The sequence below is a fragment of the Pelophylax lessonae genome, assembly GCF_965119305.1.
Source record: "Pelophylax lessonae genome assembly, chromosome: 6".
Taxonomy (NCBI): Eukaryota; Metazoa; Chordata; class Amphibia; order Anura; family Ranidae; genus Pelophylax; species Pelophylax lessonae.
Window position 1 is genome coordinate 230,910,750 of NC_138773.1, and position 27,027 is coordinate 230,937,776.

The 27,027-nt window shown below is 42.6% G+C and overlaps 2 protein-coding genes across 7 annotated transcripts in view; one reads left to right on the top strand and one right to left on the bottom strand.

Moving 5' to 3' along the window:
* PRMT2 (protein arginine methyltransferase 2) overlaps positions 1-22,879 on the top strand; it is a 61,971-nt gene extending 39,092 nt beyond the window's left edge. Inside the window, exons 5-9 of one of the 2 annotated variants that reach the window (XM_082260915.1) lie at positions 1,183-1,358; positions 7,515-7,644; positions 9,713-9,846; positions 22,255-22,426; positions 22,633-22,879. In XM_082260915.1, coding sequence (XP_082117041.1) covers positions 1,183-1,358; positions 7,515-7,644; positions 9,713-9,846; positions 22,255-22,426; positions 22,633-22,665 — 645 coding nt within the window. In that variant the 3' untranslated portion in view covers positions 22,666-22,879. Of the gene's footprint in view, positions 1-1,182; positions 1,359-7,514; positions 7,645-9,712; positions 9,847-22,254; positions 22,427-22,632 lie in introns of those variants that run through there. The other variant, XM_082260916.1, reaches the window with a different exon arrangement.
* A 794-nt stretch (positions 22,880-23,673) lies between these two features.
* DIP2A (disco interacting protein 2 homolog A) overlaps positions 23,674-27,027 on the bottom strand; it is a 168,209-nt gene continuing 164,855 nt past the window's right edge. For all 5 annotated transcript variants that reach the window (XM_082260283.1, XM_082260285.1, XM_082260284.1 and 2 more), the window contains 5 exons: positions 26,956-27,013; positions 26,262-26,336; positions 25,725-25,899; positions 24,788-24,911; positions 23,674-24,679 (listed from right to left, as the gene is read on the bottom strand). In XM_082260283.1, the coding sequence (XP_082116409.1) occupies positions 24,427-24,679; positions 24,788-24,911; positions 25,725-25,899; positions 26,262-26,336; positions 26,956-27,013 (685 nt within the window). In that variant the 3' untranslated portion in view covers positions 23,674-24,426. The remainder of the gene's footprint in view (positions 24,680-24,787; positions 24,912-25,724; positions 25,900-26,261; positions 26,337-26,955; positions 27,014-27,027) is intronic.

Below are 27,027 nucleotides of genomic sequence, written 5' to 3' on the forward strand. Positions count from 1 at the left end.
AGCTAGACGAGTCTCGGACATTGCTGCTTTCTGCTGCAAAGAACTATACTGCACCTTCTTCCCGGATAGCGTGGTGTTGCGGCCTTGCCTGAGTTTCCTTCCTAAAGTCTCATCAGATTTCCATTTTCATTGGGAATCAGTCCTTCTGTCCTTTTCACCTTGATGGCATGACGCAGAGCCATGAAAACTGAAAATATTTACCAATACTCACCATCATTTTCCTTTCATGGCTCTGCGTCATACCAGCACATTCCCTCCCTAGTCCGTCGCAAGCTCTTTAGAGAACACCTGCACCAGATACTGCCTGCCTTTTATGCTTCTATTCAGGAGTGTCCTATAGGATTCAAGGGGCGAAGTTGACCTGCAGTCTTGATGGCATGACGCAGAGCCAGAAAAGGAAAACTACGGTAAGTATTGGTAACAATTTTCCGTTCTTTGCAAAGAATACTCAAAAGAAAAAAAAAAAAAAAACTTTCTTAGTTTCTGTTCTAAAATTTTGCAAATAAGTCATTTTTCTTCTTCAATGATATGCACTGATGAGGCGGTACTGATACGCTTGCACTGATAATCAGTGCATGCCCCAAGCAGGAATCGTGGCGTGGGAGGACGTCCCAGAGCTGGAGAGCTGCACTGTAGCTGTCTTTTCAGCTATTGCGTAGACAGGAAGGGGTTAAAGAGGATATGACATTATTTTCCATTTTTCTTTTTTTAATTCTTTTCATTGGGACGGCGATATATACTGTATATGTGTGTGTGTGTGTATGTATGTAATATATATATAACACACACTAAGACACACAGTGCATTGATCTATAATTCCCCTCCTGTCCCGCCACACCAATCCCGCGCTGCTGTCGGGGCCCCACTACAGGAGGTTTGCTGATACCCCCCTATTGGTGACCCTGGATATAGTGTAATATGGCAGATCTATATAAAGAATAAAAAAAAAACATAAATGGCTACTCTATTAACTCCTAAAAATTATTTAAAACATGTTGATTAGTAGATTTAATCCATGTGAATTAAAAAAAACTACAGTACCTCTTTTGTGATCTAGCCAACTCCTTTGTTTCACCTCCTTAGCCACCCCTGCACTGATTAGTACACGACTTTCTTCCAATCTGTAACCTGTCTTACTTTATTTTGTGCCCTCCCATTTCACATTTTCTTTTTCATCTGCAGTTTGAATTCATGTTGGAATCCGTTCTTCTAGCTCGTGACCTGTGGCTGGAAGAGTGTGGAATAATGTGGCCGAGTACTGCATCTATTCACATGGTTCCATGCAGTGCAGAGAAGGAATATGGCACCAAGGTTCTCTTCTGGGACTCTCCCTATGGGCTCGACTTCAAGATGTTAAAGTATGTGTGACTGTACATACCTCTAAGACTTTTCCCCACCAATCTGTCTACTCTGTGTATGGATTTCCTGTCAAAAACTCATAACAATTGATTACATACACTATTGAAATACTAATATGTTTGTTTTAGGCCTTATTCACACAGGTGTACCGATCCTCACATCCGTTTGAAGGGCCATTTTCAGCTGCCCGGGATGCATAGGTGTTCTGTGCAGAGGTGTGCAGGTCCTTGCAGGCAACTGACAGTCATTGATTTTAACAGGCTGCCTGTGCATTCCGGGGGTATGAAGAGGGCCCTTTGCATGGGCGTATGGACAGGTACATCTGTGCCTTACCTGACAAAGGATTCATCATTGTCTACAGTTTTCTTCCTTTGACTGCAGCAATCTGGCCAGCGATCCTAAGCCTGGCTTTTGGAGTGAGACATGTGGAACCTGCTGGATCAGACATTGTGGGGATAGCTTGGAAATGGGTTACCTCACTGGGTTCCTTGTAGGGCAGTTTCCAGACTCTTTGCTGGTAACGTTAGCTGCAGAACGCTTTCCAGGTTTAGAGCCATTTGCATTGTCTCTATGCTTACCAATTCTCTGAAGACCCACTTTGTGAGTAGGCTGGTTGAGACCGTAATCAGGAACAACTTCAACCACAGAGGTCGCTGATTGAATTAAAATTCCCTGCTTTCTACTAGTTTCCACAGTAAAATTAACTCTGTAGGACTGAGCACTGATGTTATCTGCTGAATGGAGTGTTTTGCACACTGCAAACTCTTTCCCATTATACAGTGTCACAGAATCATCTTTCCACTGCTGATCCCACTGACAAGGAGGCATGTGTAACTTTGATCTGTTTCTGCTGCTTGCATACAGTGGCTTTGGTAATTTCTGGCCATCTGATCCTCACCTGCTACCAGCTATCCTGGTTTGGTAAGTACATGAGGACTTGCCTCTTAACTTAAGCCTTACGTTTAACGCATTATCGCCTTGTTGTCGTAACATGTCTAATTCTAGGCACAGGGTGGGGGGTACTGTCCTAGGTGCCCCCAGCTTACACTCTACTATTGGCCTGCTTACAGCATGCCTAGTGATGGTGTTGATGTCTGCAGATTGGAATAAATTTTCCCCTCTGCTCCTTAAGTACATTCGGACATAAGAGTCCTTTTCCGCTCTGTCTGGTGTGGCCAGCTGCTTAACCATTTTGGCTGAGGTTTTTACTATAGTCATGTAAGACTGTTTTGCCCCAGTCAACCAGTTATTTGCAGACCGTGACAACAGATGCCACAAGCACACTCCTGCACCTTTTGCAAATTATCTATCTGATTTGCCTTTGTCCTTAAAGAATACTGAGCCACCAGCCGCTGAGACTGTCTGATTGTGAGTTGCTCCAGTCTTTGACTGGTGAGCTTCCCCCTGGGGAGTCACAGTCCACTGTTATTATTGTTATTACCTTTATAGCTCCCAAGGCCGCAAAGACTCCCCTTGCACCCACATTTCTATTTTCTTCATGGAAGTTAGAAACACCCTGAATAAAATTATTTTGGGTGAAATGTTGCATGACCACATAATAGTTGTCTTAAATATCACAGTACTAAAAAATGGTCTGGTAATGAAGGGGTATTACAGGCTTGTACTCGTGGTTAAGGACCCAGTTGATCTCAGCAGTTGATTGCTTTTCCATAGAACTCTCGCTGCCGTGCCCAGCCTTTCACCTTATCCTGGCTGTGATTTTACTTTGCCAAACCATGGCCGACTGGTCAAAATATCTTAAGAGATTTTACCACTGTTACAGTTTATCCCTCGGTTGTTGATGGCACCTTGTTTAAAGTTCTGGACTGAGCACATCTCAGCCTACGCCCGCCTTAATTGCGGACTTCATAGAGAAGATAGCGCTGCCCCAAATCTCCCCTGCCCAACTACAGCTGCTTAATGTTCCTTTTACCACCGCTGAAATCACTAAAGCCATGCTTTCTCTCCCTAGCAGCAAATCCCCGGGACCAGACGGGTTCACGGGGGACTACTACAGAACTTTCCATGCCCTTCTGGCCCCGCATTTGGAGCGAGTTTTCAACGCTGCTGTTGCCTCTTCAAACTTCCCTTCTGAAATGTTATCTGCATTAATTGTAACGATTCCGAAGCCAGGGAAGGATCCCACGAGTCCACAGAACTTCCGCCCCATCTCACTCTTAAACAACGATCTTAAACTCTATGCCAAACTCATTGCTGGTAGACTAACTGATGATCTTATCCACCGCGACCAATCAGGTTTTACGAAAAATAGGCAATCGTCTGATGCTACTAGGCGTATGGTGAATATCATACACCTGGCCAATCCTCAGCAGACGCCTTCCCTCCTGTTGGTGTTAGAAGCCGAGAAGGCGTTTGACAGGGTCAACTGGGACTACTTGTCCCAGACTCTGTCCGCCTTTGGCTTTCAGGGCCCTATTCTCTCGGCCATATTGGCCCTTTACATGTCTCCCTCCGCCCGGGTGTACACCTCTGGCGTGCTTTCCGCCCCCTTTACTATCTCCAGTGGCACGCGCCAGGGGTGCCCGCTCTCCCGACTGATCTTTAATCTCGTAATGGAGCCCCTGGCAGCACTGATCCGCTCCAGTCTGTTTGCGGACTATGTCATTGTGATGCTGACTAATGTGGAATCCTCCCTGGCTTCGGTTCAATCGGTTCTTCATCTGTTCAATCAAGTCTCCTTCTATAAGGTGAATGAATCCAAGTCTCAGATCCTGGACTTAGGGGTCTCCCCGACCATACGACGGAAACTCGGATCATCCCTACCATATGTCTGGAGCTCGGAAGGCATTAAATACTTGGGTGTTATTCTAACGCCAAAAAAAGAATGACCTACTGCGAGCAAACTTTACCTCCTTCTTATCTACTCTACACTCCAGACTCCAGACAATGGCTAGAGTTGAACTCTCGTGGTTGGGTAGACTGGCTGCGTTTAAGATGGTGCTTCTCTCTCAACTGCTCTACCTATTCTGCACTGTTACCTCACAGATGGGCAGGGGATGTGGGACATGTCCATATCAAAGACTATTATTTGGCCGCGATTCTGACTCAGGTGAAGGCTTGGTTCCCGGGTTCCACAACGACTCCTTGGCTACAACTAGAAAAATCACAAATACCTGGGGGTGACTTACATGGCTACCTGCTGGCAAGCCGCTTTCTGAAGTCCAGCTCTCTCCCCCTGTTCCCTACTATACAGGCAGGGGTCTCTGCCTGGGCTCGCCTAGTAAACCTGTCTGACCCCCACGGACCAACTACTCCTATCCCTCTGTCCGTGACTAGTGTCTCCCACATCATCCCCGACCTCTGCATTGCCCATTGGGTAAGGCGGGGGATCACCACACTCGACCATCTCAGGATAGGCCCACCACACAGACCTTTCGTGCTCTACAACTTGCTTACCGCCTTTGCCACCAAGACTATTACCAATACCTACAAATTTCACACTTCCTTCAAGCCCACCCTACCACAACCATTACACTTCCTTTCTGCATTGCTCAATACTTTCATACACCATCTACCAAAACCAAGGGCATTAATTTATTTTACACTGCACTCAATCACAAGAATATCTTTACTAAGTCCACTCCGGTTCTCCACTGGGAAAGAGACTTTGGTACCACTCACGACCCACGGATTTGGGAGCTGGCACTGTCACACACATATTCGGCGACTAAATGCACCAACTTCTGGGAACTCACCCACAAAATCCTCTTGCGGTGGTACCTCACCCCACAGAGGATTGCCAAATTTTCTGCAACAGCCTCCCCGGAGTGTTGGAGGAACTGTGGCAGAGAAGGCTCCCTGATTCATATGCTCTGGTCCTGCCCTCGCCTGAGTGGCTTCTGGCTGGACATCTTTGACCTAGCCAGCAAGATCACGGGCATCACGGTACCCAGTTCCCCTGACATGGCCCTTTGTTCTTTGGGAATAGATGTAATGCCCCCACAACTCCGTACGCTTTACACGCACATCCTCTTGGCGGCCAGGTTAACAATAGTCAGACACTGGAAGGATGCTTCCCCCCCCCCCCCCGGCTCTGAAAGCGGTCATAGCTGCTGTGCAACTGCATGCCACCTGCGAACTAATGTTCGCGTCCGCTAATGACAGGCTAGACAGGGCGATGGCTCAATGGGAACCCTGGAAAACATGGTTTTCTTCTCATTCAAAGCAGTAGTTTCTGTGGTTGCTATTCTTCCCTCTTTGCTTTCTCTACTGTCCCCCTTTTTCTTTTCTCTCTCCTTGTTCTTTTGCCTGTTGCTTCTCCCCTGCTCCCACCCTATTACCCCCTCCCCCCTCCTTCTTCTTCTCATATGTAACGTTTTTTGCAGTGTTGTTCTATAACACAGCCGACCTGGAACGAGGTATGCTGTACTGATGTTCTTGTTGCATTGTTGACCTCCTCTGGTCGTGAGCCCTGGATGGCCCTGAGGGAGTTATAGCTGGTCTACTGTTTTGACTGCTACTAAATATACTATATATTGCCTTACTCGAGTGCCTCATCAGGCTTTACTGCATGTTACTGCTTGACACACGTCACTGTTGTATCAGTGTATTGCCACCCTCTTATGTTTCTATGTTCTGTTATATGTTGTTTCAGTTAAACCAATATTGAACCTAAAGTTCTGGACTGAGGAACCTGTGTGTAAGAAGAGTTTGAGCCACCAAAAAACAACATCCCATTGAATGTACTCTTGATTGCTTTATCAAGTATGCATTTGGTGGCAAGAGTACCCATTTTCCTCAGCAGAAGCTTAAGGATCAGACTGCAAAGTCTTTTCCCTGTTTAGAAATGTTTTGCAAGTTTCTCCACTCTTGCATCCTCCACAATTTGGATCACATAAGCTTGTCTTACCCAGTCCCTCCAAAAGATCTGTCAAACCTCTCAGCGCAAACAGAATATTTTTTAAGCCTCAATATGGGAACTCCCTGTATCTAAAAAGGGAGTCAATAAAAGTCCTTTGGGAAAATTCCATAAAAAGTTTCACTTGTATTAACTACTGCAGCACTATGAGGGTATTGGAGCCTCTTGCAAACTGTGAAGATAAATAGGACAGGAAGGCGCAGCCATCTAAGTGTATCTATTTCTTGGTAAAAACACATATGATAAAAATGATAGCACTCACTAAGTTGGAAAGTGGGCATGCATAGTTCTCATCCTCCTCCCGACAAAACAGATGACAATCTTATGGATCCCATAAAGTGTATCGAGGTCTGCTTGCTGCTGCGTCTGGTGAATTCACCAATGGCTGGTCTGTGTAGGATGCTTCTGTAAGCAGGCAGCTCTGGATCTGCACGAATAAGAGTAAACCTCAAGGGGCAATATCAGGAGGCATCAGCCGGACCGGCTAGCATGCAGGGGGAGGAAACAATGCAGCCTGGAGCTGTAACCAGCAGTGTGCAGGCTGGAACGCAAGCCAGAACAGGAATGGTATCAAACCGGCGTTGGGCCATGGTGGCGTCACAAAGTGGGCGGTAAGGTGGACGGCAACATGTTTCGGAGCCTTCGTTTCGGACCCATTCGTCAGACCAATTTTTTTGTTTATACAAACAAACACACACATCAGGAGTGCCTACATACAAAAGGTTGGATTACTCTACAAATTTTACATAGCAACATGCATGCTGGAGTTAGTGTAATAATTCTAGGGCCATTATTCACAGTTCACTACAAACTGATGACTCATAGAAGCTTTTTAACTTTGCCTATGGAAAACTTTGGGTGCTGAAGTTTGTTGTTTCACAGGTGCATGCAATTTTAAAGCTTGATATGTTAGCTATTTGTTTACTCTGAGCAACCTTATCTTTTATATTTTAGCAATAAATTGGGTAATACATTGTTTTAAAATGAACTTTAGTGTATTTTATCGCAAATGTGTGCTTGATAAACCACTGTGCTAATATCATGTGACATAATACTTTGAAACTACCCTCATTTTATTCTACAGGGTCTCTTCTTTCAGAAAATATTTGGTAGGTTTACCTAATCTTCAGGCCTAAAAGATGCAAGATGCTGCTAGTGCGAAAGGGTTAAACCTTAGTAATCAGAAATTATTGTGCCTGCACAATGCTTGTAAATTATAGTTTAGAACTGGCTAAAATCAGTTGCATTCTTTGGAATAATTGTATTCCCATTGCAGGCCTATGGCTGTACAAGAGTTCCTGTCAAAACCAAATCCTGACTATGTGCTAAACCCTGTGGATTGTCTGTCCGAGCCCTGCGTCTTGCTTAACATAAATATGAAGACTCTCAAAATTGAAGAGCTAGAGGTGAGTATCATTTTGTTAAATCCTAATCAATGCAAGAACTAAATGTCACCATGTCGTTAGACTTTTCACAAGGCCCATATACTGTTTGTTAACATTTAAATTGTTGTTGAAAGGATGTGTTAATAGGAGGCTGAATGAATAAAAAAAAACAGATTCCTCCAATTCACACAAATGAGTGGATGGAGGGATCGGCTGTCGCAAAACACTGCAGCCACTGATTGACAAACAATTTTCCAGCTTTTCTCTTCAACAAAAGTCAATTGAACCATCGACTTCTGTCGAGCATGGAATGGCCGCACCCTGATCGAAAAGCATGCCTTACATTATACAATTTTCTTATTCAATTTCCTTGGATTTACCTTCTATGTAGTGCAAAGGCCTACCTGATTGCATGCAAATAAAAAGTGTTTAGGTTTGACCCTCTATTATAGGGTTTTGGTAAATCTAAATTTTAAATTTTCCATGTAAATTGTATAATGTATGGCCAGCCTTACTCTGTGCAAGCTATTAAACTCTAAAGATTATGTGTATATGAACAGCTGCTGTTGAGGTGTATTGACTCCCAGAAATGAAATATTGTGACAAGAGTATTTTAGATATATTGTAATGTTAACTGTCCATGTTTGTACTATATGGTATTTTATTTAATGAAAGTTTACCAGATTGAAAAAGAACTGTAAAGATAACTGAGATAGCAGACGTCTCACTATATATAGCATTCTTCTTGCTTTTTATACATCACTTATAGGACCTTTGAAATAGCTTCACGTTGTTCATCTGCTAACTCAAAGTGATATTGCTGTATACTTGTGCTGAATAATTTGTAACCATGGCACAAATATTCCCATCTTTGCAAAGTCATGTTGCTTTAATAAAACCTCTAATTTTCGCTATGACCTCAGTCACCAATTTACAAGAATATTTGTCGCACATACACATCAATGCATTACAAAGAAGGAGGTCAATGCTAAAGTAAGGCTGTTCTAACAAAGCTTAGCACAACAATAAGTATTACTGCTAATTGTGTTCCGTTTGGTTTTTTGGCTGTGTACCCTTTGTGCATTCTAAGATCAATGCATGTCAGATGTGCTATGTGTGTGTTCAGTGTGTGGATGGAAGCCCTACAAAGTTTGCATGACAACAAAGGCAGAAAGAAACAGAAATGGCCACATAGGAGAATGCAATGTTGCAAAGGAGAATTGGGGAGGGACCCTGAGGAGGGGAGCAGAGGGAGGAAGTTGGCGTATGAACGTGGAGAGCATAATGATGACCATACCGTGTACAGTCTCGATTAGATCTACCATCAATCACGAAGAGCAAAGGTCTACTTGATTTGATATAAATGCACTGATTTGTGTGAGATTGTCCATTGAAAACAGTTTTGGAAATTCTAATTGAGATTGTACAGAAAATGGCCAGCTTTAAAGTGGATGTATACCCTCTCCTATACCAAGTGGAGTGAACAGCCTCAGATGATACAGAGATGAGACAAATCTCCCTCCATAAGTTTTACATGTATATCTGCTGTCTTCAGCTTTCTATATTCTTTAGAAAGTGCACATCGTGTTACATTTTTTTTTCTTATTCAGCAGTGGGAGGGGAGTCTAGGCATTCACTGTGTGAGCTGATTGGAGGAGAGGAACACCCCCCCCCGCCACATAGGCAGAGGAATGAAGAAACTTGCAGTACTGTGCTGTGAATAGACAAGCTCTCTGCTTATCGGTCTCTAAGTTACCTCCCCGACACAATTTTCCAGCTGCTTTCATCGCCTGTGTCAGAGCGCTTGTCAGAAGTTATCATGCAGATAACAGAGGAACGGAGCAGCAGAAAGGCAGGGGACTTAGGGCTTTGGAGAGAGATAGGTAAACAATACAGATATATGTGCCCAGGTCAGATTTCATGAATGGGATTTACATCCACTTTAGGCTTCAGGGAGTTGGTGCATGTTCACTGAGTGTGTAAAGATACAGGAGGCAAGAACCCTCTAATGCTGCTGATAGAAAAAAAAAAACCCTACTTTATTTCTATAGTACATTATGAATGTATTGTGACAATTTCTGTCTTTTAGCGAATGAGCGGTCCCTTTGCATTCCATGTGAAGCGTGATGGTATACTCCATGGTTTCACTTCTTGGTTCAGTGTCCAGTTCCAGAACATTGAAAACCAGGGGCATGTAGAACTGCATACAGGTCCCTTCAACTCGTAAGTCAAATATAGCAAACATCCAAGTTTATATGCATCTCTGAATAGATATTAAACTAATACTTATAACCTGTTCAAAGTATTAATATCAATTCATGAATGTTCTGTTAGAGTAGGTAGACCTATTAAACTGTATGTAGATTGAAAAACAGGATTTGTGGAATGAGACTGCAAGTGTTGAGATCTGACCATTATTAGTACCCAAAGTTGAACTAAACTCTCACCAACAACCTTTTATTTTATCCCCCCCCCCCCCCCTCCACAAAAGATATTCTTCTATTTATTTTTTTTGCTTTGTGCACTTCTGGGTTTCTGACCTAGACTGGGCCTCGCTGCCTCCTGGAATAGCGAAGTCACAGCTATCCCAGAAGGCAGTGTGTTCCTAAGTGGAAACTATGCAGCATATTTGTGCGTGTGTGTGAACAAATGCTACCAGGCAGTATAGTGGCAATCTGGCAGAACATGGCAGCATTTTGCACACATGCAGAAATCCCAACGTGTGTGGGCTTATGTGCTGCTTATTTCTCCAAGGTCGGAGATACCTGGAAAACCCCGTGGAGCATGTGCCCACGCACCAGAGCTTTTAAGATTGCGGTGCAGGAGGCCATTCCTTCAGCAATTTAGTTCATTTTTATGCCCTGGTTCTTATTGATGCTACTTTTAAATCGTGCTACTTCACTTGAAATAGCACAATTTCAAAGTAGCAGGTCAGCGTGATTTCAGGTGCGACTTGAAAGACATTAAAGTCGCACCTGAAATTGGCAAAAGAAGCACAAGAACTACTTTTGCAAATCGGTTTGGCGCCGCAAAGTCATGTTGCATGGATTGACGACAGTAGGCTGCGACTTGTCATGCAATTTGACCTGTGAAATCGCATGACAAATCTCTCCAATGTGAAAGAGGGCTTAGGCCTCTTGTAAATTTAGACCTGATTCGTAAAATCAGGATTTGTCCCAAGAGGAATTTCTGGGATTAAAGTTTCTTTCCTCACACCTTGGGAAGTGAACTTTTAGCCCTTAACCACTTATCGCATTCTAACGTACCGGTATGTCGGTACACTTTGTGGGGTTATACTGGGATGATGCCTCTAGTTAGAGGCATCATCCCGGTACCATGGTTTGAAGCCGACGGTAACGACCGATGCGGCTCAGGAGCCACTCGATCGTTACCCGGGGGGGCGGGAGGGGACGTCCCCCCCCCCTCCCGCGGCTTTGCTCGGGGCTCCCGTCCCCACGTCCGCCGGCTGGATGGAGTCCCGATGAATGCCGGAAACGGCATTGATCGGGTCTCTGATGACGTAACCCAGAGGCGGCGTCCATGACGTCACTTCCGGGTTACTGTGCTGCAAAAGGCGGCAAATTTGAAAAATGGCTGTATGCAAAAATGCTGTTTTCGGCGTTTTGCATACAGGGAAGTGTAGTGGAGGGGTCTAGGGTCTTTTAGACCTTCGATCCCTCCATAAAGTGTACCTGTCACTACATATTGGTGTCACAAGGGATGTTTAAAAAATAAATAGGAAAAAAAAAAAAAAAATTTAGCCGTCACCGTTAGCTCGCGCACAAAAAAAAACGTATACGCAAGTCGAGCCGCGAATGAAATCGCTGTTCAAACCCCACATGTGAGGTATCGCCGTGATCGCCAGAGCGTGGACAATAATTTTAAAAAAAGAGCTACACTCTACCTCTAAACTGGTAACCGTTAAATAAATTTAAAGCGTCGCAGATTGAGAGCTCTATTGACCGTAGTTTGTCGTCATCCCACGGGGGGGGCGCAATTTTAAACTGTAACATGTTGGGTATCTATTTACTCGGCGTGACATCATCTTTCACACTATACAAAAAAAAATGGGCTAACTTTACTGTTTAGTATTTTTTAAATGCAGTGAAATTTGATTTTTCAAATTTTTTCCAAAAAAATGGCGTTTTAAAAGACCGCTGCGCAAATACCGCGTGACAAACATTTTTGCAATGACCGACATTTTATTCTCCAGAGTCTTTGCTAAAAAAATATATATAATGTTTGGGGGTTCTAAGTAGTTTTCTAGGAAAAAATACTGGTTTTAACTTGTAAACAAAAAGTGTCTGAAATAGGGCTGGGGCTTAAGTGGTTAACATCATGGAGATCCCAATTATCCTTAGGACAGAACATTTGATTGATCTGGAGGAGCCCATGGAGCATCTGCCAGGAGTTTGATCAGGTTAAAATACCACATCCACCTGGACCAGACTTGATTTCAAGGGTGGAAAAGCACAGAATAGATCCAACGTTGTAGAGACAACCAAATAGAATGAAGCTCCAGAATGTTGATCAATACTAGGCCCACACAGCCCACTCATAAAGTAGTTTTCAGAGACTGGATCACCCAAGAGGCTGTGCTACTGTTGTGAACCTGGAAAGTGCTCTCCAGCGACCTAAAACCGTACACAAAGGTCTGGAAGGAGCCACAAGCATCACATTCCAGGCAGGTGCTACAGTCGTCCAGTCCATTGGGTTATGGGTACGGCCTTCAAAGCTGTTGTTGAAGATATGTCATTCTGAATAGCTGCATGAGAGACCAGCTCAAGCAGCATGTAGATTAAAGCCTCGTACACACGCAACGAATTTCCGCCGACCGGTCGTCCGTCTTTTGTCCAGAGTGGTGTCTGTTGGTTGGAATGTGCTCTAGACTGCACACGAATTTTCCCGCACGACAGAATTCTACTTCAGAAGTGATGTCATGTGTTGGATTGCTTTCTTTGTGTTCTTTCATCTCTGAACATGCCTAGTCTTGCTCATAAGATTTTTCCCCATCGAAATCTGTACTAACGAAAATCGGATGTGTTTTGACAGTCAACAAAAATTATATAGCCTGCACACCAGGATTTTTTCGGCCGAAAAGTCGGAGTCGGTTGTCGGAAGCACCATACTAACAAGCCGAAAATCGGCAGATCGGTCGTCGGACGAAATTTTCCCGGCCGAATTTCTACTCGTGTGTACGAGGCTTTAGTCCGGATTGAAAAAAATAAAAAAAGGCAAACACTAGATTGTTCCGCATTTCCACCTACCCATATCAAATGGGTTTTTCTATCTAATGGTCCATAGGGACGCTAAGTTAACCCTATTACACTGTCCAATACCTGGCTTATACGCATCACAGCAGAAGCTGGCCACATATCTTTTAATTGCGGCTAAAAGGTTATAGTTCAGGCCTGGAGGATCCAACACGTAGCCCCTTCCAGGGGGTTTAGACACATATGACTGCCATGATGCTCATGAACGAATGTTAGTATTGTGAATGATTCACATGTCAAGGTTTCAGAACCATGGATCAATTATGAGTTGCCTTATTCCAATTGACCTGTTTGAGCCTTGTCTTAATGCTCCCTTTGGGGCTCCTGAGTCACCCCCTTCCTCTCTCTCCCACTGTCACTTACCTATTACCCTCTTTTCAGGTTTTTCTGCTTCCCTCACCTATTTTCTAGTTCCTTACTGTTCCTGTTCACGCCGTCGCCACCTATGGGGTGGGTTGCAGGAGAAGAGCGCCCCCCCGGCAACATGGTGTTTTTGCAGTTTTTATTTCTCAGTATCATCCCCTAATTTCAGACTTTTGTCATTTTGGTTAGTGTAACTGTGATCTTTATTGCTCATTTGTAACTTTTATCCATTCGGCTAGTAAAACAATCAAAATGGTTATTGGTAGAGAAAATGCATTGATCCACCTAAGACACTAGCAAAAATAATACTCCTGTAAGCAGCACTATAACCCAAGTGTCTCTGAGATCTGTTCCTACTTGGTAAAAGCCAAAAAAAAAACATTTATTTTTTGTTTTGATACAGTAGACAATGGTTAGAACAGTTTATCATTTGTCATGTACGTTGGTGAACTTCCCCTTCTTTCACAAGTGAAATACACACCTCTACAAAGTGAGAGAAAATCCCCTGACGCCAGAATAGTTGTTCTCAGTTAAATATTTCCCCTTGATGTCTGTTCCGGTGACAACTTTATAATTTTGGATTTCCCATCACTTTCTGACAATGGTCAACAGAACAGATAAAGTGGATCTTCCCAGGAGGGAAATGGCAATAAAAATGTGATAGTGATTCCAATTCTTCCCCACTCCATTCAAAAGTAGAAAAAAAAAATGGTTTTGTATACACTAATCCTGGTTAGATTAAATACAGTTGTGCTCATAAGTTTACATACCTTGGCCGAATTTATTTCTTGGCCATTTTTCAGAGAATATGAATGATAACACAAAAACTTTTCTTTCACTCATGGTTAGTGTTTGGCTGAAGCTATTTATTATCAATCAACTGTGTTTACTCTTTTTAAATCGTTATGACAACAGAAACTACCTAAATGACCCTGATGAAAAGTTTACATACCCTGTTGATTTTGGCCTGATAACACGCACACAAGTTGACACAAAGGGGTTTGAATGGCTATTAACCACTTCAGCCCCGCCCACCGCAGTTTTACTGCGGCAGGCAGGCGCTCCTGGGCAAAGTGACGTAGTACTACGTCACTCGCTCATGAGACTCTAGGGGGCGAGCGCGCGGCCCACTCCTGCCCATTAGCTGGGGAGCGTGTGACCGGTGGCTCTGCCACTCGCAATCTCCCGCAGCAGAGAGAGAGAGAGAGAGGACAGACGGCTGATGTAAACACAGCCTTCTGTCATTCTCCCTGAAGTGATCACAGAGGCTATGTGATCCTGCTATATAGGATCGCACGTCTCTGTGATTACTTCACAAGCCATGCCCCTAGGGACACATTAAACCCCTTGATCACCAGTACAGTTACCCCCTTCCGTGCCAGTGTCATTTTTACAGTAACAGTGCATATTTTTTAGCACTGATTACTGTAGTAATGTCACTGGTACCCCCAAAAGTGTCAAAAATGTCAGTTAGGGGTCCGATCTGTCCGCCGCAAAGTCGCAGTCCCACAAAAAAAAAAAAAAATCGCAGATCGCCGCCATTACTAGTAAAAAAAAATAAAATAAAAATGACAAAATCATTCCCGTAGTTAGTAAACGCAATAACTTTTGCGCAAACCAATCAAAATACGCTTTTTGCGATTTTTTTTTTTTTTACCAAAAATATGTAGCAGAAAAATTGGCCTAAAATGTTAAAAAATTGAAATTTTTACATTTTGTTTTTGAGAATTTCATATAAAAAAATTTGAAAAATATTGTTATTTTTTCAAAATTGTCGCTCTTTTTTTGTTTATAGCGCAAAAAAATAAAAATCGCACAGGTGATGAAATACCACCAAAAGAAAGTTCTGTTTGTGGAAAAAAAGGATGTCAATTACGTTTGGGTACAGCCTCGCACGACCGCGCAATTGTCCATTAAATTCATGCAGTGCCAAATCGCAAAATAGGGCCTTGTCATTAAGCATGCAAATCCTCCGGGGCTAAAGTGGTTAAAAGGTAACCATCCTCACCTGTGATCTGTTTGCTTGTAATTAGTGTGTGTGTATAAAAGGTCAATGAGTTTCTGGACTCCTGACCGACCCTTGCATCTTTCATCCAGTGCTGCACTGACATTTCTGGATTCCGAGTCATGGGGAAAGCAAAAGAATTGTCAAAGGATCTGCGGGAAAAGGTAGTTGAACTGTATAAAACAAGAAAGGGATAGAAAAAGATATTCAAGGAGTTGAGAATGCTAATCAACAGTGTTCAAACTCTAATCAAGGAGTGGAAAATGAGGGGTTCTGTTAAAACCAAACCACAGTCAGGTAGAGCAACTAAAATTTCAGCCACAACTGCCAGGAAAATTGTTCGGGATGCAAAGAAAAACCCACAAATAACTTCAGGTGAGATACAGGACTCTGAAAATATGTGGTGTGGCTGTTTCAAGATGCACAAAGGGAGGCATTTGAAGAAAGATGGGCTGCATGGTTGAGTCGCCAGCAGAGAGCCATTACTACACAAAATGCCACAAAGTATCCCACTTACAATATGCCAAACAGCACAGAGACAAGCCTCAAACCTTCTGGCACAAAGTCATTTGGAGTGATGAGACCAAAATTGAGCTTTTTGGCCACAACTACACACACACACTACATTTGGAGAGGAGTCAACAAGGCCTATGATGAAAGGTACACCATTCCTACTGTGAAACACGGAGGTGGATCACTGATGTTTTGGGGATGTGTGAGCTACAAAGACACAGGAAATTTGGTCAGAATTGATGGCAAGATGAATGCAGTATGTTATCAAAAAATACTGGAGGAAAAATTGCATTCATCAGCCCGGAAGCTGTGCATGGGACGTACTTGGACATTCCAACATGATCCTCAACACAAGGCCAAGTCGATCTGTCATTGGCTACAGCAGAATATAGTGAAGGTTCTGGAGTGGCCATCTCAGTCTCCTGACCTCTATATATCATCGAGTCACTCTGGGAAGATCTCAAACGTGCACTTCATGCAAGACAGCCAACAAATTTACAGGAACTGGAGGCTTTTTGCCAGGAAGAATGGGCAGCTTTACCATCTGAGAAGATAAAGAGCATCGTCCACAAATACCACAAGAGACTTCAAGCTGTCATTGATTTTAAAGGGGGCAATACACGGTATTAAGAGCTGGGGTATGTAAACTTTTGATCAGGATCATTTGGGTAGTTTCTGTTGTCATTATGATTTAAAAAGAGTAAACACAGTTGATTGATATTAAATGGCTACAGCCAAACACTAACCATGAGTTATTTGTGTTATCATTCATGTAAAATGTAAAATAAGGTTGTAGCGCTAAAAATGGTGATAAAAGTGACAAATATTCCAAAAATAAAATGTAGAATATTGTATGTGACAATTATGTCACATACATATGAAATAAGTTACAATGTTTAAACAAACAATAGTGACAGAATAATAATAATTCAGTCCATAGGAAGTCTTTTAAAATAAATCCACAATTGTGCTGATATTCAGTGCCGGAATATCTAAATAAACACTCCTCCACCAGTGATCCTTCACCAAAAATAGGAATGCACACTCACCAGACCGATATGCTGCCTGATCAAGACAGCTACTACGTTTTAGTGTAATATATCGGGTCTTGAGCGGAGCCAGACAAATGGGGGTTCACACCAGAGGATATCTCCTCCAATACTCCAGCACAGCAGGTGTAAATCAGCAGACATAGGAGAGAACAAATCTTACCATAGTGTAGTATTTATTTAAAACAAAGGCATGACAAGCAACTTTAAAAACTTGGTAAAAACATCTGATAATGATCCAAATAGTTATTCATATTCTCTAAAAAATGGCCAAGAAACTAATTCTGCCAGGGTATGTAAACTTATGAGCACAACTGTATAACTAGTCACATGCTGGTCTAAGTTTATTGTTGGAAATAAAATTGTCCTTTCTGAAAATGTTCCCTGGTTGTGCAACAATGAATTATCGAAGAGGTAAAGCAGGAGAAAACTTGCACGGTTTGAAATATGCATCATGCATTTAAGTGCAACTGTAAATTTTTTTTTTTCTTACAAGGTTTGTATACAGTACAGAAGGTTTATAACTTCTCTCATGTTTTTATTAGAAATATCTTAACCCCTCAACACCGATGTAACGCAAATTTGCGTCCTTTCGGGTTCAAGGGGTTGTATTCCTGCACCTACAAGCATCACCCTGGTATCGTTTTTTAAAGTGGACTGTCCGCTTTCTTGTGATAACAACCAATGCAGCTAAGCAGCCACTAGGTTATCACAAGCAGCAGGAGGGAATGTCCCCCCCCCCCCGCCGCCTGGCCAGAGTCCTGAACAAAGCTGGATTCGGATATAGACACTCAAAAGTGATGTCATGACACTTAGAAATTTGGTGTTTTGAATGCTTTTACGTGTAAAGGAGGGATTTGGGGTCATATATATATATATATATATATACACACACACACACAGTATATTTTCATGTGACAACACTGAAGAAATGTCACTTTGCTACAATGTAAAGTAGTGTACAGCTTGTATACCAGTGTAAATTTGCTGTCCCCTCAAAATAACTCAACACCCCAAAAGGTAAAATGTCCAAATTGGGCCCAATTAGCCATTTTCCCTCCCTGGTGTCATGTGACTTGTTACAAGGTCTCAGGTGTGAATGGTGAGCAGGTGTGTTAAATTTGGTGTTATCACTCTCCCTCTCTCATACTGGTCACTGGAAGTTCAACATGGCACCTCATGGCAAAGAACTCTCTGAGGATCTGAAAAAAAGATTTTTTGTTCTACATAAAGATGGCCTAGGCTATAAAAAGATTGCCAAGACCCTGAAACTGAGCTGCAGCACGGTGGCCAAGACCACACAGTGATCTAACAGGACAGGTTCCACTCAGAACAGGCCTCGCCATGGTTGGCCAAAGAAGTTGAGGGCACGTGCTCAGCGCCATATCCAGAGGTTATCTTTGGGAAATAGACGTATATGAGTACTGCCAGCATTGCCGCAGAGGTTGAAGGGGTGGGGGTCAGCCTGTCAGTGCTAAGACCAATACGCCGCACACTGCTTTAAATTGGTCTGCATAGCTGTCATCCTAGAAGGAAGCGTTTTCTAAAGATGATGCACAAGTAAGCCTGCAAACAGTTTGCTGAAGACAAGCAGACTAAGGACATGGATTACTGGAACCATGTCCTGTGGTCTGATGATAAACTTATTTGATTCAGATGGTGTCAAGCGTGTGGCGGCAACCGGGGCAGCATGAGGGCTCTTGGAGCTACAGTTGAGGGACCATGAATGCCAACATTTACTGTGACTTACTGAAGCAGAGCATGATCCCCTCTCTTCAGAGACTGGGTGGCAGGGCAGTATTCCAACATAACAACTCCAAACACACCTCCAAGACGACCACTGCCTTGCTAAAGAAGCGGAGGGGAAAGATGATGGACTGGCCAAGCATGTTTACAGACCTAAACTCTATTGAGCATCTGTGGGGCATCTTCAAACAGAAGGTGGAGGAGCGCAAGGTGTCTAACATCCACCAGCTCTGTGATGTCGTCATGGAGGGTGGAAGAGGACCCCTGTGGCAACCTGTGAAGCTCTGGTGAACTTCATGCTCAAGAGGGTTAAGGCAGTGCTGGAAAATAATGGTGGCCACACAAAATTTTGACAATCGGACCTTTTGACTTAGAGGTGTACTCACTTTTGTTGCCAGCTGTTTAGACATTAAATGGCTGTGTGTTGAGTTATCTTGAGGGGACAGTAAATTTACGCTGTTATACAAGCTGTATACCCACTACTTTACATTGTAGCAAAGTGTCATTTCAGTGCTATCACATGAAAAGATATTAAATATTTACAAAAATGTGAGGGGTGTACTCACTTTTGTGAGATACTGTGGGGTGTGTGTGTGTGTGTGTATATATATATATATATATATATATACATACATACATACATACACACACACCATAGTTTGTAGATAACTTTCACACAGACTAAATAATATACACAAATTTGGGTTATTTTTACCAAAGCAACGTAGCAGACTATATTTTGGCCTAAATTTGCAACATCAATTCCAAAAAAGTTGGTGCACTGTGTAAAATCTACATAAAAACAGAAATCTTATAAAATCATATTTTATTAACAATAGCAAACATATCAAATGTTTAAACTTAGAAAATGTACTATTTTAAGAAAAAAAATAAGGTCATTTTAAAATTGATGTCAGTAACACATCTCCAAGACGTTGTGCCAGGGCAACAAAAAGCTGGCAAAGTAAGTGGTACTTACCACTTAAAACCCCGTTGCTTTTGTTGGGTGCTACAATCTGCCAAGCGCGACCTATTTAATTAAGTGGGGCCACCCTGCAAGCGCCCTACAACTGCATGCTTCTGCGGGGTCCAAGGGGTTAAAGCAGGTGGTGAGAAAGCAACACACTGCTACCTGCTTTAACTCCTTGTTTGCTGTACTGCACAAGACTGCAGGGCACTTGCAGAGAGGCCTCATTTATTTGAATGGGTCATGCTTGGCGGGTGCTACACCGACCAACCATGACGGGGCACATAACTCTTGCTGCAGGTGCGACGTGTACACCCCTGGCCACTGCAACTAAAGGGGGTGCAGTTGGGGTCAGGTGTGATAAAAACACGTTTCAACTATGAGGTTTTACCACCCCCAACTGCAAATGTAAATTAACCCTTACTGTTCTAAGCCCCCCTAGAAGGTTGCTTTCACACTGATGTGCTGCGGGTTACCTGCACTTTTCTGGGTTAGCAGTGCTTTTCCATAGACTTCTATTATATCCTGCACATGTGGTGCGCTTTCAAAACGTAGACCAAACCTGCAGGATAGAATAGAAGTTTATGGATAAGTGTAGCCAACCCGCAGGTACACTGCACTGCACCAGCGATGTGGGTAAACCGCAGCACATCAGTGTGAAAGCAGCCCTATACTATTATGCCCAGTGTAGTGCTTCTCACTGACCTGAAGATCTCCTTTCCTGCTGATGACACCAATCTAAAGACCACTATCAGGGGATAAGAGGTGGAGTGCAGTTGGTATCACTCTGCATGGGACCGGAACCAGTATAACAGAGGAGGCATCAGCTTATGCGGCTCTTGCTCTCTACTACAGCTCCAATTTTACAAGTAGTCCCTCTGCATTGCACTCTTTGATGCACTGAGATGGCGGGTCAGCAAGCCCAGACCACAATCTACCAGTCACCTGGTTGGGATCTACTGGTTGCTGACCCCCTAGCTGAAGTATATAATATCATCATCAAAAGATTCAGAAACTGTGCACAAGGGACAAGGTTAAAACGCAATACTGGTGGTCTTCGGGCCCTCAGACGGCACTGCGCTAAAAAGAGGCACGATTCTTTAACCGCTTGCCGACCGCCCACCACAGATATACTGCTGTGCAAAATCACGTAGATCTGTGTTTAGACACAGCGGGAGGCGGGCTGCGGGAGGAGCGGCGGCAATTGCCGCCAGCTTCCCGCAATCGTCAGAGAAACTGACAGAGGACCTGTCTGCTTATGTAAACAAAGCAGGCGAGTCTTCTGTCACACAAGCAGGGAGAGATCAGGAGTTTCAGCTTAGCTGAAACCCTGATCTCTCTGTGCCTGTCAGAGCCCCCCCCCCCCAGTCAGTAATCACATTTAGGCATACATTAACCCCTTTAATCACCCCCAATGTTAATCCCTTCCCTGCCAGTGTCATTTATACAGTAATAGTGCATAATATTTAGCACTGATTACTGTATTAATGTCACTGGTCCCCAATAAGTCTAAAAAATATCAGTTAGGACTCTGTTCTGACCGCCGCAATGTCGCAATCCCGCTAAAAATCGCTGATCGCCGCCATTACAAATAAAAACAAAAAAAATAGTAAAAAGTCCAAAAATCTATCCCGTAGTTTGTAAACGCTATAAGTTTTGCACAAACCAATTAAAATACGCTTTTTGGGATTTTTTTTACCAAAAATATGTAGCAGAATAAAAATTATCCTCTGCATTGTTAATCCTCTGCATAGTGTATAAAGGCTGCGTGATCCTGTCTCTCTGATCCTCCTCCTCTTCCACTGACTCCAATCCATCTCCTGATAGAACAGAAGCTAGGGGCCAAGCTGCACATGCTCAGTTTAGTGTGTAATGCTAGAGATTTTTTTTTTTCTCTTGGGAGAGTTAATTTGATCAGCATAGGGCCAATCAGCACTATCCAGACAGAGGGTCAGGGGTTCTGCGGTCGTATAGGACAATCAGGGGAGAATGAAAACTCCTCCTACAAGCTTTAACCAGACACTGATAGAAGTTACAAGACTGCTATATACTGCTGATGAAAAGAGGAATTTAGCAGTTTATATTTACTAAAACGAATGCATTTCCGTGTACTATGGGAGACCAGATATGGTGAATGCAGGGTCCTGGGTTAAGTAAACACTTTAATCTCAATGTGCTGTTAATTGTAAACTACCTATTATATTTTAAGCTTTAAAAGGAAACAATATCTTGTCATTAAGTGGCATGATGTGTAATGACTAATCCTAGATATGTTCACTTTCAAAGAAAGTCTTTAAGGCTTTTGTAAAAATTGATTACTATTTTTGTTGGTGTCAGTACTAAGTCACAATTTGCAAATAGATGGACACATGTCGGACTGTGCGTGCTTAATAGTAAATGTTTCCAATATGTCAATACCTGAGGATGACATCAGTCTATGAGGCCTTTTTAGAAAGCAGTGAATGTGACTTTCAAAAACATTCACTGTGGGGAAACCATCCCCGTCATTTAAAACACATGCACCTGGAAGATTTACTTGAAGAGAATGTCTGATTCAATGCATTATAAAAATGTGTCTCATGTATGTCATCCAATGCTTGTGAATGCAAGTGAAGTATATAGGTCCCTATTTTATCATATTTAGATTCATGCACTCCAAACCCACATCATTTTTATTTACTGCATGCTTTATATTGGGTATATTTGTTTTCTAAGGCTCACTCACTGGAAACACACACTCTTTATGCTGGATGAACCAATACGGATTCACAAAGGAGACAGGGTTGAGGGCTCTGCAGTATTCATCAGGAATCCTTTTTGGAGACGTCACTTATCTGTCACACTCAACTGGTCTGTTACTGCAGAATCAGCAACAACCGCACATAATGTGAGTACTTAACACCATAATGAATTGTGCATGAAAATGTCTGAAGGGAGCATTTTATGGGTTGCCTCCAGCAACCAAATTCTTTCCTGCATGAAAAGGGAGGAAGCCGATTGGCTGTTATCGGTAATACAGTTGTCCCTTCAGACATATGTCCACTCTCAATGCTGCATTAGGTTAGTAATATTCTATGTTTCTTTTGTTGATAGGTTGGCTGCAAGGTATTTCCAATATGGAGATGAATTTCTTTCGGAGTTGCTGAAGATGTTTCTTATAATGAAGAGGATACAAGCTGTGTTAGACTGTAATTCACTTGCATTTCAAATATATTACCTGGCAGATAATGACAGGCAATGTATAATTGACTGGCTGGTATGAAACTAATAGTATAATCTTGCCATATCTGCCAAACTAAATGCAGCGATAGGTCTGTTGTTAAAACAGATGATCTGTTTTTGTTTCTCAAAACCATTGCCTTCTGTGACACAGCTAGCTTGTCTATAATACGGCTTCTAGCCCCTGCTAAATTTTCCATAGTTATCTATAGAATACTTCAGGTATAGGCATCACCACTGCTGTATATAGAACACAGATTGTTACCATGATGGTAAAGTTAGGATCTCACTTCAACAAAGACACTATTTTGGGTAGACTTGTACTATACACACCAGGGGTCTCCAAACTTTTGCCCTTTGCTTGCCCTTTTCTGGCCCTTGGGGTACTATTCCTCCTACTGACACCAACAATAGGGGCATAATTCTTGCCACTGACACCAAAAACAGAGGACTATTCCACTGCTAGTAATGATGGGCATCCTCCCACCTTCTGACACCAATGATGGGGCATTATTCCTTCTACTTGCACCAATGATGGGACAATATTTCTACCACTTGCGCCAATGATAGGGCATTATTTTTCCCACTGACACCATTGATGGTGCACTATTCCTCACATTGATATGGCACTATTTCTTTCTTGCACCAGTGATGTGGCACTATTCCACCCACTCACACCAATGAGGGGCACTATTTCTGTCACTGACACCAATGATGGGGCACTATTCCTCACACTAAAGATTTGGCATTGTTTACGCCCACTGACACCAGGATATTTTCTACTCCTACTGGCAACAGTCTGGCCCCCCTAAAGTCTGAATGACAGTAAACTGGCTCTTTGTTTAGAATGTTTGGAGACCCCTACTATAACCATGCACTGCAAGAGATAAAAAAAACAAGAAGTAACACAAAACACCTTTTTAAAATGTTTAATGTGCTTTTTATCTTTTTGTAATATCACAGGTAACTGTCGGGCTCCTTAGTGCGTAATGATTTTTTTTTTTTTCGTTGTTTTCATTTTTTGCTATAAAAACTACAGTGTTAAAATTGAAGTGGGTCTCTTCCCCTCATCTTCCTGACCACAGGGGCATGTCCATTAGCCTGATGCACTTAATAAATTATACTGTTTATGTACATAATTACATTCCGTTCAGTGATGTGAAGTGAAGTAGCAGCTCACTTAGGGCTGGTGAACATTCACACTTTGGACAGGTCCACCTTGGCTCAGGGGGAAGGCATGATCACCCCCATGAATTATATATATAAAAAAATGTATGTGCTCAGATTCAAGAAATCCGGAGATTCACATTATTGCATGAAATTGGGCTTTTGTAAGGCGACACAACACAGGGGGCAGGATGTATTGCTGCACAAAGAACAGCATTGAAGGGGGAGAGGAAGCTACATCCAGTGTCACAGTAAGAGGCAAAAATTCACTAGGTACATTCTCCTCTAGACATGTCTTGGCAATAAAAGGCCCCCTCCTCTCTCTGTGACTTGGAACATTCCCGGGTGGTGAGAAGACACATCGCCTGAGAAGGAAGACAGCAGCAATCCAGGACCTCGAATAATGGAAGTAATAGTCGGTCAGTCTCCTCTCTCAGCTCTTTCATTCCCCAGCACCCAGCGTGTCAAGGGTCAGGCAAGAAGCAACTTATCACCATCATTTCACATGTTATATGCCACATATATAGGATCAAGCTGATCAGCTAGAAATCCATCCCTAAGGTGCATGCGCTGCTTCTCTCCTCGAGAGTTGATAGGAATGACACCTGGGTCCACTATGACCACGACCCCTACAATCAGGTAGTGCTCCTCCAAGACTACGTTTGTCACAAGAGCCACCAGGTCCAGGGCCTCCTGCTCTGGCCCATCCAGCTCCAGTACAACCACCAATAGATTTGTCCATGTGAAGACCGCACTAAATAGACCAGAAAAGAACACAGTAAGTGGACTGGGCTCAAAAGAACAACGGCCTATCACAGCATGCTGATTGAGAACCTATTCATAGAATTAAAAACAAACTCACCATTCCGCAATATTTTTGTGAGATCGAATCACAGACGTTTCTATGTCAATGGGATGGTATCTCATACCTCGTAATTCCAATGTTTCATCGAGAGAACCAACCACGTACAAAGCATCATGCCTCTCTAGGAAAAGAACAGGGTTCACGATAAAAATTTTCTGTTTGTAATTGCACTTCTATTTTGTCCAGAGAATGATACAGTTTAGTAATAGGTTGTTAAATTATATTGTACATTTTCAACAGGCAAAGGGATCAAGAAATCCTTCATTTTTCTAAATGACATAAAAATTATCTGGCTGTTTTTGCTAAATCTTCCGCTTCTATTCTTAAAGCTGAACTCCAGCCTGATATAAAAAGAAACAGAATGGCACTTGGCTGTGGACTGGTAGGAGCCAGTTAAGCTCTGCTGCTGCACTACATGTGTAATTGACAAGAAGAGATAGCAGAGCGAGCCAAGTGATGCCTTTAGTGTACTGCTGCTTTTACATTGATCAAATAGACTGGGGCTGTGTTCTTGACCAAGCTGTGCTGCTACAGTGTATGTTGAGGACATGGTTGTGCTGTCTGGAAGGGATGGTTGGATCACAACAGCATCCCAACAAAATTTTCTAGGTAAATCAGCTTATGTTGGGTATTTACCAAGTTGTCTGGTGTTCGGATTTAAAAATAAATCTCCACCAATCCAATGGTGGAATCTGGAAGTTTTCCTAGTAACGCTCACAAAACTGTCCCATAATCCCACTGCTGCTGACTGGCAGAGGTGTCCATCCCAGTTATACCCTGGCCTTGGATACACACTGAAAGTAACAATTGCCGAGGCCAAGCAAACTCAGAGATACCCTGCGAAACTAATCAAACAAGTGACAATGGAAGAACCATGCTGAATGGTGGTGGTAGGAGATAAGACAAACATTTCCTAATATTCTAACTTCATTACCTCCACTGGCATCTGTTAGCTCTGTTCTTCTGAGAAATCCAAGATATCCAGTCCGAGCCCACACAGTCTGAGTGTCCCCGAAGCTGAGCCGTGCATTAAAGTGATCAGCATGCAAAGCCTCCTCACCATACACAGTGTAATAACCATTGGCATTATGTGGGCTGCTCACCCAAACCTGTTTGAAACAAAATTGGCATTATTTCTTATTTTTTAAAAGAGAAAAAACCTAAAACATTTAGCTTAGGGAATGGTCAAGATTTCTGTATGTTGTTTGTGTCCTGTTGGGGAGATTTTTCTTCCACGTCCAGTCTCGGAAACACAACAGGAAGTATTAAGGAAATACCCTCTTACATTGCTCTCTATTGGAAGATTTCCACTCCCCTCCTGTTCTTCTGACAGCTCTAACATTTGGGTTCCCTATTGATTTCTGTACCAGAAATAATGATCACCACCACAAATTGAGAGCATGAATCCCCACCCCCCTCCACTTTTTTTTTTTACATACGCTACTTTATATGAATGACCATGTTTACTTACCTCCCCTAAATGAGAGTCTCCAAGTGGTCCTTTGGTCTCAGTATGTGCAATAATAACTTTCACCCCAGGAAGAATCTGTAAAGAAGCATAAAGGTACTGAGCTGGATACTTTTACACAGTACATAAGTGGTGAATACAGTTATTGGGGAAACCAATGTCCACCAAGTTTTTGCAAGGCTAAGCTGACCATAGTATACTTTTTAGGTTTTGCATCAAAGTGTGCAGGAATCTGAGTTTATTGTAAATTACTGCCTCCTTGTCCCTTCAAATTAATCAACAAGAAAAAAAAAAATCACATTCACATTTTAGAATAAAAAAAGTTTATAAACTGTGTGTACCAAATTCTACAGGGTTAGGTCTAAGCAGGAGTTTGGGGGTTTTTTAAGCTCTGTATCCTGGAGATAGTCCTGTAACAAAATTTTGTAAATTTGTCATGAAACTTATGACTGCTTCTACAAATGAGGAACAGGCATACAAATTAGTGCTGTCCAAATATACCATTATAAGGGTGAAAATTCCTAAAAGTATGAGGAACGGAAATCTGTCTATAAACAAATAGCAGAATATGCTACTTTATTGCTGTCTGTATTCAGGCATATCTTTGGACATTTTCCACACTTAGTTGCATCCAGCCTTAAATTATAGGCCATAACCCCAAAGACGGGCATCAGGAACTTGGTGTAAAGAGTCTCACCTTTCCAGATTCCATAAGTGGTAGACTGTGTGGGGAACCTCTCTCCACCAGGCGAACTCTTAACAGATAACC